Consider the following 693-nt stretch of genomic DNA (forward strand, 5'->3'; position numbering starts at 1 on the left):
CCCGGTCCAGGTGCTCCGTGAGGACCTCGAGGAACTCCATGTCTGGGCGCCGGTCAAGGAGAAAGACGCGGCTCCCTTCCCTCCCGACGAGACGGCGCCCGCGCCCCTGTCCGAGGTGCTGATCCGGAAGCAGGCCCGGCTCAGCCCTCCCTTCCCGGGGCTGGGACCCAGGTTCCCTGACGTCCACCTGCCTCTTCCCCCAGTTTTAAGTCCAGGATACAGTTTTCGTCACCATTGCGGTTGCGGGGGGGGCCGGGCATGTTGAGCAAAACAAGCTTGGCATCCCGGGACTTCTTCACGATGACCTCGTTCAGCCGAACGGCCGTGTGCATGCGCCGCACGTTGGACTGGTTCCTGCGGGGGAGTGGGAAGGGGGAGGGGGCGACAGCGCGTGATCCCGGGAAGGTTGGATCCAGGCGCCCTCCCAGCCCTCACTGGCCTGTGGGGCCTGATTCTTGCACGCCGGGGACCACCAACCCCAGACCTCTCCAAGCTGGGCTATTCAGTGACCCCAGAAGTCAGGGGCACTAAGTGGGGGTTCACGATAGAGTGAGGAGGGAAAGGTCCCTGGCCAACCTCGAAGAGAGGACTTTTTAAAATGCTGAAGCACTTACAAGTTCTCCCACTCCCTTCAGGAAACACAAGAGAAGCAAAGAGAGAAAGAAAAGGGGAGGGGTCAGAAAAAGAGGAAGA

The 693-nt window shown here is 61.5% G+C and overlaps 1 protein-coding gene across 1 annotated transcript in view; it reads right to left on the reverse strand.

Annotated features, from left to right (window-relative positions):
• SLC12A5 (solute carrier family 12 member 5) overlaps positions 1-693 on the reverse strand; it is a 31,596-nt gene that overhangs the window by 2,738 nt on the left and 28,165 nt on the right. Inside the window, exons 24-26 of the mRNA XM_008057933.2 lie at positions 615-629; positions 221-354; positions 5-42 (exon numbers count right to left, since the gene is read on the reverse strand). Of these exons, the coding sequence (XP_008056124.2) occupies positions 5-42; positions 221-354; positions 615-629 (187 nt within the window). The remainder of the gene's footprint in view (positions 1-4; positions 43-220; positions 355-614; positions 630-693) is intronic.

The sequence above is a fragment of the Carlito syrichta genome, unplaced genomic scaffold (assembly GCF_000164805.1).
Source record: "Carlito syrichta isolate Samal-C Ts95f unplaced genomic scaffold, Tarsius_syrichta-2.0.1 Scaffold303154, whole genome shotgun sequence".
Taxonomy (NCBI): Eukaryota; Metazoa; Chordata; class Mammalia; order Primates; family Tarsiidae; genus Carlito; species Carlito syrichta.